A 14,885-nucleotide genomic window follows, 5' to 3' on the forward strand; every position below is an offset into this window, starting at 1 on the left:
GTGGGTCTCCAAGACCCAACTGGGTCATACTGGGAGCACTGGGTTTGTTCTCCACACTCTAGAAGGATCCCAAACACCAGCTGGGGTGGTTTATCCCTCTCCAGAACCGAACTGGACTATACTGGGAACACTGGGAAGAGCCAGGGTGCTTCAAATAAAGACTGAGACAGGCAGATCCATTAACCAAAATATCCTGCAGGTTCTATTCACAAGGAAAAGCTCCAGTCCATCTTTTTATTCAGTTTTTTTTTTGAAAAATTTCCTGACGTTACAGAACTAACTGAAATGGGGTTTTTTTTTTGGTTTTTTTTGCTTTTTTTTTGTTTTTCTTCCACTCTTACATTTCATGACAAAACAGAAACTTCATGAGCCGAAATAACAGGGAGAGGAGGGGAGAAGGTGCCGGGGGGGTGGGGAGAGGAGAGAGAGAAGCTTTATAAAACTAAGATTTGGGGTTCAGCAGTTTTAAGAGCTGAACGAAGGAATTAAAATGCTTTTAATTTGAGAGGAAAAAAAGTAACCCCGTAAAACAGAACAAAAAAAAAAAAAACCAAAACAAAACAAAAAGGAAACAAACTGAACCTGGTGAGTGGCGCGAGGCTGGAGGAACCGAAAATGTACAAACTAGTTTAAAACCTGGGTCGGTGCTAAGGGGCCGCAGATGGATGGCGAGGCGGGGGGGTCCGGGGCCCCCCTAACTGCTGCCCATGCCCCCGGTCTCCGAGGAGAGCCTGCAACGAGAAAAGGGCGTCAGAGGGACCCCCGGGCAGCACAGGGACCCCCCGGCACCGACGGGTGGGAGGGAGCCCTCGGAGGGGAGGGGGCTCCGTGGGGACCCCTCAGGAGGGGCTGGGGTTGTGCACAAGCAGCCGGGAAAGGGAGAGGCCCCCCGGCCTGGGGGCCTGGGCTGAGCGTGGCAGGCTCTGCTCTGGGGAGGGGGACACCCATGGGACCCCCCGGGTGGGGCGGGGAGGAGGCAGCGGAGGAGAAGGGAGAGCAGGGAAGGGGGGGGCACCTTGTGCAGGGACCCCCGGGGCGGCAGGGGGTGCAGGGGATGCACAGACACTGCAAAGGGTCCCCGGGCCAGCAGGGACCCCCAAGGGCAGCCCACCCCCCCAGCCCCGCCGTGGCGGCTCCGGGCTCGGCCCTCGCTGTGGTTTGAGGGGTGTGGGTGGGGGGAGATCCCCCCGAGGCAGAGGGGACCCCAGGGCTGGGCCCCGCTGCAGCACAGAGCTACCAGAGCAGATTCTCACCGTGGCAACTTTATTACAGGTACAGACAGTTAAGAGAGGACAGGTGAGGCCCCCAGGGCACCGGGGATGCAGTTCCCCCTCCCCCAAAAAAATCACAGAGTCCCTTCCCTCCCTCCACCCCCCTATCCCACCCCAAACCCCACAACTGCGGCCAAACTACTCAAAAAATAAAAAGGGAAAAGGAGGAGAAATGGAAAAAAAAAAAAAAATAACAAGCAACAACTACAGGCAGCAGAGAAGGAATTGTGACCGATCACAGGACAAAGGGACACAGTCTCTCGGCCGGCAAGAACAGCTCTGCTGCTGCAAGGGCAGCGCGAGCTCCAGCGCGAGCTCAGTAAAAAGGAAAAATCTAAAAAAACCAAAAAACAGTAATAAAAAAAGAGGAAAAAAATATAGAGAGAAAAAAAAAAAAATTTGCTGTTCCAAGTCTCCTCTGCGGGGTCCCGGTGCTGCCAGCCCCTGGAGCAGGCTCAGTACGGGGAAAACCTCTGCTTCTCGGCTTTGAGTTTGTTAGTGACACAGGGCACGGCGGGCGCCGCGGCGCCCTTGGCCGCAGACACGACATTTAGCGCCAGGAGAGGGACAGGTTTCATGCCAAGCAGACTGGAGACACAAGGGGCGGTCGGAAGAGGGTTGGGGAGGCTGGAGGGTGCGTCGGAGGCCCCCGCGGTGGCGAGCGAGGGGGTGGTGGTGGAGGAGGAAGAAGAAGAAGGGGTGGAGGGTTGAGAGAGGTTGATGCTGAGGTGGTCAGGGATCGTGACGGAGGCTGCCTGGGAGGAGGGTTTAGCGCTTTCTAAACTGTAACAGAGGAGAAAAGGAAAACAACAACAAAAAAAAAGAAAAAAAGAAAAAAAAAAAGAAAAAAAACACGGGTGTGGGTGGGCGGGAAGGAACAGCACAAAATGCGAAAAAAAAGCACAGGACAAACAGCGAAAACTGCGCAGGAGCTGGGGAGGAGGAGGAGGGAGGGAAGGAGCAGGGAGGGAGGAGGGAGAGAGGGAGGGAGGGAGGGAGGGAAGGGAAGGGATGGTGCTGCCAGGCCTGGCCCAGCCGCACACGGGACCCCAACAACCCCCAGAAGGGCCCCGAGGCTCCCCTGGGTGCCAGAAGGAGCCAGAATCCAGAGAAAACCACCTGCAGCTGCTGCTGTGCAGGGACAGGGACACAGCCCAGGGACCCCCAAGCCCCTCTCAGGCAGGGGATGCCACTGCCAGCGCCAGGCAGGGAACAGGGGACACAGGGACACCAACAGGGACAGCCCCAGCCATACAGAGCCAGGTGGTGCCAGCAGCACCAGCAGCTCTCCGGGATGGCAGCAGCCCCTCCTGTCACCCTCAGGGTGGCACAGCAGAGCCACCAAGAGGCTCTGCAGTGCCAGGCTCCTCCCAGCCCCATCCTCACCCTGCAGCATTCCTGGAGGCGATGGCAGCGGGGACACGGGGACAGCAGGCACGGGGAGGGGACGGGAACCCGGGAGAGGGGAACCCCCTCCCCTCATGCAGGGCACGGCAGGGAGGGCAGCCCGGGGGGCAGCGGGGACTCACCTGACATTAATTAGATACTGGGCCAGGCTGATGCTCGCTGCAGATCCAGTTATGGTCACCTGCCTGTCAGTAGAGCCTTCCACGGGGTTGGCAATCTTGATCTGAGCCCCGGACATCTGGCGGATCTCATTGATCTTGGCGCCCTGACGCCCGATGATGCAGCCAATCAGCTGGGAAGGGAGAGGGAACGGGGTTAACTCGGCCCCATCCTGCTCTGGCACCTCCTCGGGGGGGGTTCTGGGGAAATTCCTTCAGGGAAAGGGTTGGCCCAGCCCCACAGGGTGCCCGGGGCAGGAGGGGAGGACACTGTGCTTGCAGGTGTCCAAAATGGTGTGGCTGTGGCCCTTGGGGACACTGTTCAGTAGTGGGGGCACAGTTGGACTTGGTGGCCTTAAAGGCCTTCTCCAACCTTAACAGTTTCACGATTATGGGATTCCTGGCAGTGGGGTGTTAAGCCGTTGGAAAAGGGGGGTTTAAGGCATTGAAAAAGGGCTGCTTTGCCCTGCAGATCACTGCAATAGGGACAAGGAATGTGGTGGCAGCCAGAGTGGCCTAAGCAGGTGGTTTGGGAAGCAGCCATGAGCCCACCATGGCCTCAAAGGCAAGGACAAACACGCCACAGCCCCCATGAGGGGGCAGAGACCCTGGGGACCCTCAGAGCCGAGGGGCAGCCACCCCCCAATCCCCAGGGATACTCACATCGTTTGGAATGGTGAGTTCATGGGAGGTGGTTTGGGCAGAGGCATCCAAACCTGCTCGGAGACAGAGAGAGGGGGCCCAGGTGAGGGTGGGGGCAGCTGGGGGGGTGCAGCACCCCAAGTGCTGCCAGCTTCAGGCTGCCTGGGAGGGCTCCGAGCAGGCGGGGAGGGCACAGCAGGCTGGGAGGTTACTCCAAACCCCGCTGCTCCCCAGCCCTGCCTCCCTGCTCCCCCTGTCCTCGCTCACCCCTGCAGGTCTCCCCCTGTGCCCCTCCCTGCGTGGATTCTCCATCACGGTGGGGCAATCCCGGAGCAGGGGGCTGCACTGGGGGGCTCCAGCCAGGCACTCTGCTCTGCTCCCACTCTGGGTCTGGCTTCCAAAGGCTACGGCACCGGTATCCCTCCTCCTCCTCCTCCCTGCAGCCCTGCAGGGCCGTGCTACGCCGGCGGGCACTGGGAGGCTGCTCACACCCCACACAGGGCTGAGCTCATGTGCCTGGGGCGTTTTGAAAACATTTTTCCATTTTTCCCCCTTCCCCAGCTCACTCCCTGCAAGAGGGAGTGGCGGCAGCCTCGAGGCCTCACACTGGGGCTGTGGCAGGGGGACACAGCAGGTGACACAAAGTTCTGTCCCCTCACTCCCGGGGCAGCTCCAGCTCCTGACAGCTCCAGCACCTCCTGGGCCAGGGGCTGCTCCCTCTGTGTGTTTTTTGGGGTGGAGGGGGTTAAAGCTCAGGGCCCACAGCTCGCTGGGACAGCCGAGCCTCCACCCAGTCCTGTTGCTCTCCACTATCCAGCTGTGCTCCAGGGCCCAGCCGGCCGAGCCAGGCTGCACCTCCAGCCCTTCTGGGGCTCCCCTCAACCCCCTTTCCCCCCCATCCAGGCAGCATTTATCAGGGAGAACGAGACCCCGGGCAGCATCAATACACAACAGAGTAACTACAGATCGTGTGTTTGGATCATTACCCCAATAGCCTTTCACCTCTGGAGAGCTGGAGTCAACGCCTGTTAAGATACAAGTCACAATGAGTTTGGCTGTCTCAAGTTTAGAGCCCCAAATGGGTAATTTTTTTTTTTTTCTTTCAATTTTTTTTTAGGTGGTTTGATTTTTTTTTAGCCATCTTAGCAAATCTACAGTGAATTTGGTACAACTCAGCCTGCTTCAGGCCTGGAGTAGCCGGAGGGGAGAGAGCGGGTGCTGCGGGCCGGGGGTCTCCCAGTGCGCTGGCAGAGCTGCGAGGACGGGGCACGAGGGAGGGAGGGAAGCAGCGTGGATGGATGGAGGCCCTGCCCCTGCGGCCCCACACACATCACAGCAGCAGTGGTTACCTGGCCGGGCCCGGGGCAATGTTTGGGTTTAGGTTTTTGTGAGCACGGCCCCCACACTGGAGCCGGGAGCGGCCCGGGCTGGGCTGCGGCCCGCGCACGAACGCACACAGAGAGAAGGAGTGTCCATACCACTGAATCCAGTGTTGCCATGAGACATTGGAAAGTGTGACTGTTGCATTGCCAACTGGTGCAGCTTGGTCAGCTAAAGGAGGGAGAAGGGAGAGAGAGGGACAGGGAGAAAGAGAGAGAGAGGCTGGCGTTAGCCATTTCCCGAGGCCGGGGGCCAGGACTCGCCGCGCGCACCCGCACGGACACGGCCCCGCCGCCCGCCCCGGCCCCTCCGCGCCGCCCCGGCCCGGCCACGGCGGGCTGGGGGCTGTGCCCACCCCCCTCGGTGCAGCAAGGGCTGGAGGAGCGCAGAACAGAAGCAGAGAGGAGTGGGAGGAGGGAGCAGGTGCCGGTGGCACCGCGGGGGAGCGCAGGGGCCGGGCACGGAGCGTGCCAGGCTCTGCCGTGCCAGCCCGGCTTCCTCGGAGCCCCCGTCCCCCCGGCCTGGCGCGCCAGACCCCCCTCGCTGCCCTACAGGTGCCAGGAGCAGAGATCAACCCCTACGGGATGAGGATGGGTGCCAGAGGATGGAGGTGTCCGACAGCGCCGGCCGCTGCCGGGATGGTCCCTCCGCTCCCGACCGGCCCCGCGGGGCTGGGCCGGGTCCAAGCCCCCTCCCCGACTGCCACCTGCGCCCGCTCGCCGGGCCAGCTGTCCCCTGCCCCGGGAGAGCCATCGTGACAGAGCCACCGTGTACTGGCTGGGGGGGGTTCTCGTGCCGAATTGAGGGGGTGTGGGAGGGGGGGCAAAGGAAAAGCCAGAGCTGGTGTGAAATGCCAAGCCAGGGAGAGGTGGGTTTGGAAAAAAAATATAAGGAGGAGGGAAGTGTCAAAGAGGAGGTTGGGGAGCATCCAAGGAGAGATCTGAGGCGGGCTGAAGCTGGCTGCAGGAGGGCCAGCTGAGGTGGGGCGTGAGTTTTTTTTTGGGGGGGAGGTGCTGGGGAGCTCAGATCAGATCGAGTATTCAGCCCCAAGCTGAGGCAGCTTGAGTGGAGAAAGCACGGAGAAAATTTTTGGAAGGTGGGGGGGGAAAAGGGTGGATTTCAAGACAAGAAGTTGTAAATAAAAACTTACATCTGGCTGTGGAATGGCATACTGTCCTTGAATGGTATAGGCCTACAAAAGGAGGAAAACATCCTATTAACAACCATCGGACAGCCACCCAGGGACAGACAGATTTCAACTAGCCAGGAAGTCAGAGAGCCAAGGTGGAGAGTTCTCCGGGGCGAGGGAAGTGGGGCAGGAGAGGCGGGGACGGATAAATGCTGTCACAAGCAGTTTCTAGGCTGGCGGTTACTCGAATTGGCCTGACGTGGCGGGTACGGGGAGGGGGTGGGCAGAATCGGTGCCATCCCCCCCCCAAAAAAAAGGTGGCAGACAAAAAAATAAGGAAAAAAAAAGGAAAAAAAAAAGGAAAAAAATAAAAGATAAAAAACCAACAAGAGAACGGCTGGGATCTTGATGAAGATGTTATGGTGTGGTGAGTCCGACAATGCTGCTATCCCTGCGCCCCGCGCAGGCAGGGAGGATCCAACGCCCCCGCCGGCCCTGCTGCTGCTCCTGGCCCCTCTCTGCCCCGGCCCGGCAGCTCCCCCGCCTCCCCTCCCGCCCCAAAAAAAGGTTTGCCCCGTTCCGAGTCCTCTGGTCACTCCACACGCCTAGGACAACGTCGCCGGGCAAGCTAGAGGTCAGTGCTGGCGCTGGCTACCACTGCTCGACATGGCCCAGTGCTCGGAGGGGAACGAGGCGAGGGCCTGACCTGCCACAACTCCGTGTCCCCCAGGTTACAAGGGAGAGCCACAGACTTCAGGTTCCTCCTGAAGCTACCCAGGAAGGGCGAGGCACTGGCTGGGGCCTGGCTGGCTAAGGTTTGGGGAGGTCTGGGGGGGCCGGGCAGGTGGGGGCGGGTGGGAGAGGAAGGGGAGAGGGGGGTACACAGCCTCACTTCCAGGTCACCGGAAGAACTGCAGCCCAGGCTGGAATTGGCCCAAGTTCGTTGCCATGCAGTGGCTGCCGGGTGGCCTGCGTGAGGAGAGGTTGGTGGGCTCAGAGTCCAGTTCCCAGTGGACAGGAGTCCACAGCACAAAAAGCCACCGTTGTCGGTTTTGGGGGACGGGGACAGGGATGCCACCCTTGTTGGCAGTCTCAGAGAGGCCAAGGATTGAACGGGCCGTGGAGACTGAACTCCCCTCTCACCTCCTGAGGTGGTCCCTCCAAGTCAGAGTTGAGGCACATGGATGGGGCGGTGTGGGGGTAGCTCGCACTGCCGCTGCTGTACCTGTCCTGTGGATAAATTAGAGGACTTCAGTCTCCAGGGCTGTCAATCCGAAACCTTTCGCTAACACCAAACTCAACATCCACATTAGCTCAGTGCTGATCGAGGGCTCGCCCTGCTCTGCGCACGACTCTGAGCTGCGAGGACAGAGAGCGCAAGGCCCACGGGAGGGGGCCCGGGCGGCTGCTGCGGGCCTGGGACGGGGGCGGAGAGGAGGAAGGGGGAGAAGAGGGGCAAGGGGAGGGAAGAGATGCGTGGCTGTGGGAAGCCTGCTCCTCACTGCTCTAACGGGGAAGGCGGCCGGCTCCCGCCCCGGGGGTCCGCACGTTGCGGCCCCGCCGCTGGCCAGGGGCGCGGGGGCTTCCCCCGGGGTGCAGAGCGGCGGGAGAAGCTGTCGGGGAGGTGGGAGGGGGGGGGCTGACCGGGTTCAGGAGGGGAGGAAGAGGCAGGGAGCGGGGCAGGGGTGGGGAGGAAGGGGACGGCAGCAGGTCCGTCCCCAGAACAAGCGTGGCGGGGTTGGGAAAGGGGAGAGCAGAGTCAGGCCTGGCTCTCGGGGAGGCCGGCGGCAGCTACACCCCTTCCCTGACCCCCTTCCCTGCCTACTGAGGCCCCCACTGACGAAGCCAGGCCCTGCCCACCCCGAGGGGTCTCCCTGGCAGCAGGAAGGCAGCGGATGCGTTGGCACTGTGGTTCCTCCGAGCGCTGGGGCAGCCCCGGGGCCGCAGGGCGGGAGCGGCCGACCCGCCCTGGGGTGCCGGCGTTACAGCAGACAGGATCCCAAGGGACACCTGTCCCCTGTAAGGTGGCTCAGGGCAGGGCTCGGGCCACTCCCCAGCTCAGCGCAGGAGGGACTAAAGCCCAGCCACCTGACACTACTCCTATCTGACACCCTCCCCTCCTGCGAGACGAAGCCTTTGCGCACCCCAACCCTACCCACGGCACAGGCTGAGCCTTTGCACCCCGAGAACCAGCGGCAGAGAGCAGAGAACCCCCAACCTCCGGGCCAGTCACCCACAGGAGGTCACAGCAAGTCCTTGGAGCCAGCCCGAGACAGAGGGGCAGAGCCTGGGTTAGGCAGCTCGGCCAGATTCAAACCCTTACTGCCACCACCACACTGGCAATTGGTTTTTTTGGCTGGTTAATTGCAGGAGTGTTTTCCAGCACTCTCTCCTCCCAAATCGGCCCTTTTCCCTCCTGCCATCCCTCAGCAGGGACGGCTGGAGCTGGCTCTGGGGGCCGAGGGCACAGCGTGGGTGACAGGCACGCGGAGCGGCCGGGGCGCGCTGGCAGCTCGGTCCGGCCCCCGCCCCTCCCCACACCCCAGGAGCAGAGGAGAGGCCTTACCTGGCCGCCTGCAAAGATGACGGGAGAGCTGGATGGCTTGGGTCGGTATGGGATGGTGACACCCTTCGGGGGAGACTGGGTGACAGGCAGAGAGCACAGGTCAGACACCGAGCGCCGCTGGCACCGACAGCCCCCTCCCCGCAGCCCACGCCCCCGGGGCTCTGCCCTGCACTTCCAGGTGGCCCAACGGGGTCCCAGGGCCGGGTTACTTCTTCCTCATCCTGGGCACAGGGCCGAGGGAGGACACCCAGGAGCACGGCAGGGCCGTGGGTGACACCATGAGCTGCTCTCGAGGCCTCGCTCGACCCCAGTTTTAAGCAGCTCCAAGCCTCACCTGGATGAGGCTGTAATCCCCAGCTATCCCTTTATCCCCCAGCAGCTGTTTGCTTCTCCCCCCTCAGCGTTTCCACCCCTCCAAGGGCAGCAGGAGCCTCCCCGGGGACCGGCCCGAGGGGGGCCCTACCTCAAGCATGACGACGCAGATCTGTTTGACGCACTCGATGATGGACTGTGGGATCCCAGCGATGGTGATGGCTCGCTCAGTCGAGTTGGGCAGCATGTCTCCTGCCACCTGGACCTGTGCCCCCGTGCTCTGCCAAGGCGAGGGTTAAAAATAGCCCGTCAGAGCCCGGGCAGGGCTGAGAGCTCAGCGACGAACCCCGTGCACCGTTAAACATAGCCAGAGCTGCCCCCCAGCTCCTCCTTTCCCCCAAAATAAAGTCCTTTAATCTCAGCTGGATACAATTCGGTCACCAGGAGCCTGAGGCGGCATAGGGGGATCCGGCCTCAGCCTGTCACTGTAACCCCAGCCAAGGCAGTCTCCAGCCAGCAGAGTTAAGCCAACAGCACCCAGTGCTAAATGGCATGGCCGAGGGCAGTGCTGGCCTGGAGCGCATCTCCCTTTCCAAAATCCGGGAGAAGGCTGGGGAGGGGGCAATCAGGAGCCATGGGAAGGGGGGAGCTAGAACCCAGGCATCCAGATGTGAGGGACAGTACCGGGCAGAGAAGGGTCTGTCCCGAGTCTCAGTCTGCCAAGGACTAAAAATACAAGGAGCTCTAAAAATTCCCAGTGATGCCCCATGCCTGGGGCAGGGCCAAGGCAGGGATTTGCCCTTGGGGACACTTGAACCCCCCTCGTGGGTCCCCCTGGGTGGGCACCACGCACCTCTCGGATCTCCTTGATCTTGCAGCCTCCTTTGCCAATGAGGGACCCGCACTGGCTGGCGGGGACCACAAGCCGGAGGGTGACCGGGGGCCGGCTGGCAGCTGTGCTGTTGGTCATGGAGCTGCTGATGTCCTGCGAGGAAGAGGAGGTGTTGAGGGCTCAGCCCTGCTGGAACGGCACGCGCTGGGGACGTGCCTGGCACAGGGACAGGGAGGTGACGCTGGCACCAGCGGCCCAGGCCAAGGTGACCTCGGGGCTTTCCCAGTGCCATTTCCCAGGACTTCCTCAGCAGCCCAGAAAAGACACAGATGGATTTTGGGGAAGCAGCAGCCAGACTCTGCTGTCTCAATGGAAATGGGTTTAGGCACTGCCCCAGGCTGGGTCCACCTCAGCCAAGCAGGAACCGGTGCTGGAGGGGGACAAAGGAGTGGGGGGGCTCGGGGGCTGCAGGGTCAGCACGGAGCCTCCCGCTGCACCAGGGATCAAGGCAGCAGCAACAGGAAAAACAACCCCGGCGCCGATTACAGCGGTCATGTGCTGGCAGGGGGAGGGGAGGCACAAGGCCAGGGCTCAACTGACCTACTAAAAGCAAAGCTTCAGCTCCAAGGCCGGTGCCCAGAGCGCTGCAGAGCCGTGCAGCCCTTGGAGGGCTCCCTGCATTCGGCACAAACAGCTCCCAGCTCTGTAGCCTTTAAGGCTGCGGTGAGAGCAGGGGGGTTTGGGGACAGAGCTGCCAGCACAGGGTTGCTTCTCCCTGGGTAGTGTCCCAAATCCAAAGTGCAACACAATTTGTACCCCCACAGGCAAGGTGAGGGCCACAGAGCTTTGCCCCACATCACATGAGGAACACTCCCCACCCCTGCTCCCTCCAATGTGGAACAGGATGAAAATCTCAACATCAAAGCCCTGAGGAGGCTAAAACACCTGCAAGAACCACGTTATCCAGCAGCAAAATCCCCCCTGGAAGTTACTGGTTTAACAGGACCAGGGACACGATGCAGCTCCTCCAGCCCCACACAGCTCCTCCTTGGCAGGGCTGGGGACAGAGCTGAGCCCTGGGGTGTGCTGGGGGGAGTGGCCCCAGCACGAGCAGAGCAGGGGTTATTCCATGCCCTGCTCTGTCCCACGCCGTGGGCAGGAAGTCCCTGTGGGGCTCTGGCTCCAGCACTGCCTGGACCTTGCCCCAGCCGGACAAAGATCGGGGGCCAGGCAGGGAAACGCCGGCGGCCCGTGTAGAACAACAGCCCCGGGCCCCCTGGGGCTCATCCCGGGGTCAGCTCATCCAGGGAGAAGGGACAAACAGGGCAGGGACTGCAGGGGGCCGCGCACACACCTCTTCCAGTTTGTCAATGATCATCGCAAAAGCTTTGAAGATGGCGTTGGTGGGTCCCGCGAGGGTGATGATCCGCTCGGGGCAGTTCCCTTCCGAGATGTTGATGCGAGCTCCGCTCTGCGGGAAGGCAAAGCCACCTCAGCGCTCCGGCCGCCCGCAGCTCCTTAGGATTCCTCTGGATCCCCGCTGCCGCCGCTGGGGACAGAGCCCTCCCTCCTCCTCCCTCCCTCCCTCGGCTCGGGCAGCCATCTTCTCCTCCTCGGCTTCCTGCCGCGCCTGCCCACACCTCCCGGCATTCCCCGCGCCGCCGCCGCCGCCGCCGCCGCGCTGCCTGCGGAGCCCTGGCGGGCCCACCATATCCTGAGCCATCCTGCCTGTTCCTGGAGCCATCCTCCCTGCTCCTGAGCCGTCCTGCCTGCTCCCTCTGCCATCCTGCCCTGCTCCTGGAGCCATCCTGACAGCTTCTGAGCCATCCTGCCTGTTCCCTCTGCCATCCTGACAGCTTCTGAGCCATCCTGCCCTACTCCCTCTGCCAGCCTGCCCTGTTCCTGGAGCCATCCTCCCTGCTCCTGAGCCATCCTGCCTGCTCCCTCTGCCATCCTGCCCTGCTCCTGGAGCCATCCTGCCCGCTCCCAAGCCATCCTGACAGCTTCTGAGCCGTCCTGCCCCGCTCCCTCTGCCATCCTGCCCTGCTTCTGCCCTGCTCCCCGGCCATCCTGAGCCATCCTGCCCTGCTCCCTCGGCCATCCTGCCCTGCTCCCTCGGCCCCCCAGCACTCACCTCCTCACGCATCTTCTTCACGGACTCCCCTTTCTGTGAGGGAGGAGAGAAGGAAGAGAGACGTCAGGGCGGCTGTGAGAAGGGAAGGAAGGGGACGAGGGGAGAAGGGGAAAGGGAGGGCATGGGGAGTTTGTTCCTCACTTACCTTCCCAATGATGCTTCCCACCTCCTGCGATGGAAACAAAAGCACCATCAGTCAGCGTTTTAAAAACTCCTGGAGCCCCAAGCCTAAACTCAGCTGTTTTCACAGTCAAAACAAGGTCCCAAGCAGTTGAGATCTGCCCCTCAGATAACTGAGGTTTATTCCAGTTGTGCTGATCTCGCTCCCACCTCAGCTCCCATCAGGTCCTTCCCCTCCCGCCCCATAATTTTCTCTGCTAGCTGCACCTCTGGATGTGCCCGGGCGCCAGCAGCACATTCCTGACCCCACGGCAGCTCCAGGAGATCCCACCCAGCCCACCCCGCGCCAGGCCAGGGCTCCGCAGAGGGCTGGGGACACGAACCTTTCCGTGCATGAGTAGCCGGATGGTGAGTGTGACATTGAGACCCCCTTCGATGACGCCGGTGTCCATGGTGGGCAGCGCGGGGTCGGCTCAGGCTGCGGCAGCGCTCGGGCCTTGGCTGGGGGGAGAGGGGCTGGGTGAGTGAGGGGCTCTGCCAGTCCCCCCCAGCCTGTGCAGGCAGGATTCCAGCTTCCCTGTGCTGCTTCTCCCCTCAAATCTCCTCTGGAAGCGTTGGGGCGATCCATGGGTGGTTTGCCTCCTCCTTCTATGAATTTTAAGGGCTGAACTGACCCTATCCCACCTGGATCCAGCAACTCGTGGGGCCACGAGGGTCCCACTCAGCCCCTGCCCCTCCCAGCCCTGCTCCTTGCAGGGGCTTCCCTGAGGGACAACTGAATACTTCAGCGTGACCCGCAGCAGCACCGGGGACACGAACGGTTCCTGGACACAACCCGGGATCCCGAGGGAGCACTGAGGACTAATCGTGGTCCCTACAGCTCCGGAGAAGCTGCCGCTCCCTGTGAGCCCCACACTTTCCCCAGCCCAAGTCTTCCTGGAGCTGCCCGATGGGAGCAAGCGCCCCAGTCCCGGGGGTCGGGCCTGCTGGGAAGCCGCGATTGTGGAGAAAATGAACCCCATCCGCTGGCCCGAGCCGTGAGCCCGCGCGGGGCCTCTCGCAGCAGGTTCCGAGGCGATTCCCTCAGACCCAGATAAGGCCACATGAGCGCACGATCAGGTTTCAAACCACCTGAGTCGGCAGTGGTTGCAAAACAGTCCGGCCGGCCCCAGCCGAGCGTTTCATGGGAATCCGGTAAATAAACTCCCATTTCGGCCACCGCTTCTGCCCCATCAAAGTTTAACCACGGCCGGGGCAGGGCCGGGGCCGCGCTGCCTCGCTGGCACGGGAGGGTTTGCAGCGGCCTCCGGGAGCTCAGACCGCCCTCGCCCTCGGCCCGGGGAGCAGCGCCCGGGATCGGAGCCCCGGCAGCGGGGCGAGCGCAGCCCGGGCCCGTCCCGCGGACAAAAGGGGCCGCGCGGCCCCGCCGGGGCTGCCGCGGGCCCGGGCCGGGCTCCCGGCGAGGCTCCTCCGCAGGGAAACTTCCCCGAGCCGCGGCTCGGCCCGCGCCGGATCCCCCGCCCCGAGGCCGAGGTTGCCGGGGTTGGGACGTGGCTCCGAAGCGAGCCCGGCCCTGAGGCGGGGACGCGGCTCCGGAGCCAGCTCAGCTCCGCGGGGCCGGGGGAGCGGCGCGGAGCGGCTGTCCCGGAGCGAGCCCCGGGGCCACGAGGGAGCCCCCGGATGGGGCCCGATCACGAGGCGGAGCCCGGCGGGGGGAAACCGAGGGGAGAGCGGGGGGGCAAATGGGCCTCGGGATCCCGGACCGGACCGGGCGGCACCGGCCCGGGGCTCCGAACCCCCGCTAGACCGGGGATCGCCGTTCCGCTCCGGGCAGGCCCGGGGGGAAGAGCGCGGATCCCCCGGGGAGGCGGCGGCTCCGCGCGGGCCCGTCCGTGCCCCCCTTCCCGCTCCGGCGGGCGGAAAACAACAGCGCGAAAAAACCGGGCCTGGGCGGGAAGAGAAAAACTCCTAAAATAAATTAAAAAAAAAAAAAAAGAAACCTAAAAGAAAAAAAAAATTTAAAATTTAAGCTCCAAGAAAACGGAACAGAAAGGAAGAAAAAAAATCTCCCCACGCCCCTCAGGGCCCCCCCGCACCGGGCCCGGGCGGGGGGCGGCGGCGCCATGTGACGCACGCGGCGCCCCGAACCCCCCCGGCCCGGTTCCGGCGGGGGGGGCAGCGGGGGGGGGCAGCGGGGGGGGCGGCGGCGGCCCCGAGCCCGGCCCGGGCCGTTTGTGCCGCCGGCCGGCGGCGCGGGGCGCGCGGGCCGCACAGGCCGCGCAGGCCGCGCAGGCCGCGGGCGCCGTGAGGGCGCGGCCGGCGGGGGGGCGGCGGGGGGGCCGCGCCGGGGCCCGGCCCGGGGGGGATCGGACCCGGATGGCGGCCGGGGGGGCGCGGGGAGGCCCGCGGGGAGGGCCGGGGGGCGGCGGTGGGGGGGCGAGGGGGGGGGGCGGGGGTCGGGCCTACCTGTGTCGGCGCCGGTAACGGCGTTGGGCGAGGGGCGCTCCGGGCGGAGCGGGAGGAGGGAGGGCGGGAGGGAGGGGGGGGGAGGCGGGGAGGGAGAGCGGCGGGCGGGCGCGCGGGATGGCGGCGGCGGCGGCGCGGGCGCGGCTGCTCCGGCTGCGGCGGCCGCGGGTCTGGGAGGGGGCGGCGGGCGCGGCCCGATTTACACCCGCCCCGACCCGGAAACGCACTGCGCGCGCGGGGCGGGACAGAGCGGCCGCCGCCCCGCACAGCGCCCCCCGGCGGCCCGGAGGGCCGGGCAAGGCATGGGGGTAACGGGGGGTAACGGGGGGCACTGAGGAATAACCGGGGCACTGGGGGGATATGGGGGCAAGAGGGGGAGTTTGGGGTAAAGGGGCGATGAAAGGTGTGCTGGAATTGTGTATGGGGAGCTACGGGGCAAAGGGGGGCACTGGGGGGCATTGGGAGGCA

At 63.7% G+C, this 14,885-nt stretch overlaps 1 protein-coding gene across 9 annotated transcripts; it reads right to left on the reverse strand.

Annotated features, from left to right (window-relative positions):
* Positions 1-175: 175 nt before the first annotated feature.
* Positions 176-14,540, reverse strand: PCBP2 (poly(rC) binding protein 2). 9 transcript variants are annotated; one of them, XM_063421007.1, is made up of 16 exons: positions 14,418-14,540; positions 12,335-12,452; positions 11,977-12,000; positions 11,832-11,864; positions 11,052-11,168; positions 9,719-9,850; positions 9,017-9,145; positions 8,554-8,628; positions 7,131-7,217; positions 6,891-6,956; positions 6,009-6,050; positions 4,957-5,029; positions 4,465-4,503; positions 3,500-3,552; positions 2,801-2,970; positions 176-731 (listed from the first exon to the last, which is right to left on the reverse strand). In XM_063421007.1, exons 2-16 carry the CDS (start codon positions 12,401-12,403, stop codon positions 695-697), a joined length of 1,146 nt encoding a protein of 381 aa, XP_063277077.1. In that variant the 5' UTR covers positions 12,404-12,452; positions 14,418-14,540; the 3' UTR covers positions 176-694. The 9 variants fall into 9 exon arrangements, with proteins under 9 accessions (XP_063277077.1, XP_063277078.1, XP_063277079.1 ...); XM_063421001.1 differs by lacking the exon at positions 176-731 and adding an exon at positions 1,593-2,054; XM_063421008.1 differs by lacking the exon at positions 6,891-6,956.
* Positions 14,541-14,885: the final 345 nt, after the last annotated feature.

The sequence above is a fragment of the Prinia subflava genome, chromosome 34 (assembly GCF_021018805.1).
Source record: "Prinia subflava isolate CZ2003 ecotype Zambia chromosome 34, Cam_Psub_1.2, whole genome shotgun sequence".
Lineage (NCBI taxonomy): Eukaryota > Metazoa > Chordata > Aves > Passeriformes > Cisticolidae > Prinia > Prinia subflava.

Bases quoted from the DNA above. Each gene is read 5' to 3' on its own strand.
- PCBP2 (XM_063421001.1), bottom strand. From the start codon at position 12,403: ATGGACACCGGCGTCATCGAAGGGGGTCTCAATGTCACACTCACCATC. The intron at 11,865-11,976 runs GTAAGTGAGGAA...CCTCCCTCACAG, and splicing joins TGGGAAGCATCATTGGGAAG to AAAGGGGAGTCCGTGAAGAA. The intron at 7,218-8,553 runs GTAAGGCCTCTC...ATTTATCCACAG, and splicing joins TCATCTTTGCAGGCGGCCAG to GACAGGTACAGCAGCGGCAG.